At 51.9% G+C, this 4063-nt stretch overlaps 1 protein-coding gene across 1 annotated transcript in view; it reads right to left on the bottom strand.

Moving 5' to 3' along the window:
* The window catches only part of LOC107298846 (unconventional myosin-Ig), a gene marked incomplete at its 3' end in the record, with an annotated part of 31842 nt that overhangs the window by 3444 nt on the left and 24335 nt on the right, over positions 1–4063 (bottom strand). The window contains exons 14-15 of the mRNA XM_015828211.1: positions 3281–3413; positions 455–621 (exon numbers count right to left, since the gene is read on the bottom strand). Coding sequence (XP_015683697.1) covers positions 455–621; positions 3281–3413 — 300 coding nt within the window. The remainder of the gene's footprint in view (positions 1–454; positions 622–3280; positions 3414–4063) is intronic.

The raw sequence follows: 4063 nt of genomic DNA, 5'->3' as shown, positions 1-4063 counted from the left end.
GGAGGAGGAGGAGGAGGAGGAGGAGGAGGAAACAACAATTTTGGGTCTTTGGTGCCCTCTGAGCTTGCTTGTTTTCATGCAGACGTTTCATGACCCAACTAGGTAACAACATCAGTGCCAGAAGGGAGTGGGATTCATGGAAAGGAGGAGGAGGAGGAGGAGGAGGAGGAGGATTGTGGGTCTTTGGTGCCCTGTGAGCTTGCTTGTTTTCGTGCCAACATCTCATGACCCAACTAGGTAACATCATCCGTGCTAGAAGAGAGTCTGGTTAAAGATGACATGATTATGATGAGGGGGGATTACGATGCCCACCAGATTTCCTGGCTGTATCCGGCACTTTCCTCCCTCTGCTCAGTGAAGGGCCGAAGACCCCGAGGGCACCAGACGCTGCCTAAGGGAGCACCAGGTCTTTTGTTCCATCCGGAAGCGCGCCAAGACTTTGCCGTCAACCTACCGGAGCAAGAAACGGTGGTACGGTTGGCGGTAGGCAAAGCCGGCCCTTCGGACCCGCACGTTCTCCAGCAAGCCCAGATACGACACTTGGTGACGGCAACGCTCCTCGTCAAACAGCAACGGGGACTTGTGATCGTTGGGCTTGATGCAACGGACGTAGTAGGGCTCCTGTGGAGAAAGGAGCATGTGTGGAGTTAGGAGAGGACCCATCTCATGACTCCAGTTTGCCCCGTCGGCTGAAATTGCGTGTCTGGTTGGAAATAAGATCAAGTTTCCTCGGGCGACACTCGAACCGACACCAGATTTGAAACCGGGCAGGTCTTGCTAAGTGCAATAGGACAGTAGCCCTCGTCTTACGACCCCAAATCTCCGTTGCTAAGCAAAACATTTGTTAAGTGGCGGTTGCCCTGCCATTGTGAGTCATACCGTTATGAGGTAAATCTGTCTTCCCCACTGACTTTCCGATCAGCAGGGGACCACGGGGACACTGCCACCGTCATAAATACGAGCCAGTTGCCCAGCGTCTAAATTTCGACGATGATGAAACGGTCGTTAAGTGTGAAAAATGGTCCTAAGTCACTTTTTCCAGTGCCGTTGTCACTTGAAACAGTCACTGTGAATGGTCGTAAGCCAAGGACCACCGATATATCTGTGCGTTCATAAATGAGACGTTCGTGCTAGAGGCAGTCCTCGACTTAATGACCGTATTCATTTAGGGATTGTTCAAGTTTACCATGGCCTTGAAAAATGTGACTGACAACCGATCCTCAGACTTATTACTATTGTTGCGTTCTCACGATCACATGATCCAGCGTGTGTTTACGACGGTCGCCGTGTCCCGGGGGTCATGCTATCCCCTTTTTGCAGGTTACTCATTGCCCAGCCTCAGCATTTCACTTAACGATTGCCTAAACGGTTGTAAAATGGGGCAAAACTCACTTAGCAATGGACTCTTGGGGGCTCGGTTGTGGCCGTAAATCAAGGACTACCTGTAAAAACTGGCTAACAGCCAGAAGGAGTGTGTTTGTGGCACTTATACTTGAGAGGATTTCAGCTGACGTCTGACTCCAATATATTGACTTTTGCAAGATTTAGGAGCCTTAAATGCTTTGGCTCTTGCTTTATATTTGTGGGGGCGTTGCGTAATAAACCTTTAAAACTAACCGTAATCTGCATCTCAGTGTGGCTTATTTATAGCACACCAGTCATGCACAAGCCGCCCTCTGGCAGGCCCTCTCATTTTAGCTGCCAGCGAAGCTGAAAATAGACGGGCGACAGTCGCAACTCCCTCCCCATCCGGAGTTCCTCCTTCTCCAACCGGAAAGGAGCCCCAGATGCTGGCTTGTCCCTCTCTCCCTCTTCAAAAGCACAATTCAGAAGGCTGGGGAATTCTGGGAGTTGAAGTCCCCCACGGTTGAGGAACATAGAAGGAGGCTCTGAGATACATGGGAAGCAGTGGTGGGATTCAAATACCTGAACAACCGGTTCTCTTATTGGATGCAGGCCTGGGCCTCCCAGGCCTAGAACGGACTTCCGGAAGTGGCATCCACACACTTCCGGCGGGCTGTTCTAGGCCTGGGAGGCCTCCTCCAGGCCTCCGAGGCCTAGAACAGACTTGTGGAAGTGGCATCCACACACTTCTGGCGGGCCGTTCTAGGCCTGGAAGGCCTCCTCCAGGCCTCCGAGGCCTAGAACAGACTTCTGGAAATGGCATCTATGCACATCCGGCAGGCCGTTCTAGGCCTGGGAGGCCTCCTCCAGACCTCCGAGGCCTAGACTGGACTTCCGGAAGCACTGTGCATTAAGCCAGTTCTCCGAACTCAGCAACATTTATCTACCGGTTCTGCCGAACTGGTGGGAACTGGCTGAATCCAACCACTGCTACTGAGGCTTGTTAGGCCCAGTCTCCCTCTTTCAGAGCTCCTTTCGTAGCACTGGGGAATTCTGGGAGTTGAAGTCCACCATTTTAAAATTGCCATGGTTGAGGGACATAGAAGGAGGACCTGAGATTCTTGGAAAGGTGTCTACTGAGGCTTGTTAGTCCCAGTGTCCCACTTTCAGAGCTCCGTTCACAGGACAGGGGAATTCTGGGAGTTGAAGTCCACCATTTTAACGTGGCCAAGGTTGAGGAATCTAGAAGGAGGATCTGAGAGACTTGGGAAGGTGTCTATTGAAGTCCTCCCATGGCCCCCCCATATGCCAGTCTCTCATTTTGGAGCCCCATTCCCAGAACCGGGAATTCTGGGAGTTGAAAATCCACCATCTTAAAGTTGCCGAGGTTGAGGAACGTAGGAAGAGGATCTGAGATACTTGGGGAGGTGTCTATTGTTAGCCCCAGTCTCCCTCTTTCAGACCATAGTTCACAGGATTGGGGAATTATGGGAACTGAAGTCCACCTGTCTATAGATTGGCAAGGTTGATGAACACGGTCATAGAAGGAGGACATGAGATACGTGGGAAGGCGCCTACTGACGTCCTCCCGTGGCCTGTTTGCCTCAGTCTCCTTTTGGGTTCCGTATTCGGAGGACTGGGGAATTCTGGGAATTGAAGTCCACCTGTCTTCAAGATCAAGAAGGTTGGTGGACGTCCCAGAGAACAGGAAGCAGAACGATGCTCCTCACGCTTGGCTACTTGAAGATGGGTGGACTTCAACTCCACTGTCCACTGACTTCAACTCTACTATCTCTATCGAGGTCCTCCAGTGACCTCAGTCTCTGTTTCGGGAGCCTTGTTCCCAGGGCTAGGGAATTCTGGGAGTTGAAGTCCGCCCATCTTCAGGTTGCCAAGGCTGAGGAAGACTAGACAAGAAGGAAGGCCTGGGACGTACCTTGGAAGCTAGGTTGTCCACCAAGGCCACGATGGAGTTCTTGAAGAGGGTGGCCGCCGTCAGCGGGCGCTTGGTGACTTCCATGATGCTCTGCTTGCCTTCCGGCCACATCTCCTGAAGGACGGGGTCTGCGCTGGGAAAAGACACCCCCCGAAGGGTCAAAAAAGTCAAGATGGCGGCCGGGAGGAAAGGACGACGGTGGAAAAGTTTATTTTCTATTTATTTATTTATTTATTTATTTATTTATTTAATTTATATACCGCCCTATCTCCCTTACGGGACTCAGGGTGGTGAACAGGCGATAATAAAAACCATAATAAATATAGGCAGTTCTAAAATCAAATTAAATAACGGGCCTGTTCTAAAAACACACCCATACAAAAAACCCCGCTAAAACATAATCAAATTATGCCAGGCCGGCCGCACGGAATAGTTGGGCCTTCAGGGCTCGGCGAAAAAGGCGCAGGTCCGCAACTGTACGTAGGTCGGGGGGTAGGTCATTCCAGAGGGCAGGAGCTGCCACAGAGAAGGCTCTCCCCCTGGGGGTCGCCAGCCGGCATTGTCTGGCCGATGGCACTGTAAGAAGGCCCTCTCTGTGGGAGCGGACTGGTCGAAGGGAGGTGTTTGGTAGGAGGCGGTCTTGCAAATACCTAGGTCCATTGCCACGGAGCGCTTTAAAGGTTGTTACTAACACCTTGAAGCGCACCCGGAAGGCCACAGGCAGCCAGTGCAGCTCGCGCAGGAGAGGTGTTACATGGGAGTATCTAGAGGCCCCCAGGATCC

This window comes from Protobothrops mucrosquamatus, unplaced genomic scaffold (assembly GCF_001527695.2).
Source record: "Protobothrops mucrosquamatus isolate PMUCROS unplaced genomic scaffold, P.Mucros_1.0 scaffold4324, whole genome shotgun sequence".
NCBI lineage: Eukaryota > Metazoa > Chordata > Lepidosauria > Squamata > Viperidae > Protobothrops > Protobothrops mucrosquamatus.
The sequence above is the reverse complement of the archived record's forward strand: the minus strand, read 5'-3'. Positions and strand labels throughout refer to the sequence as shown.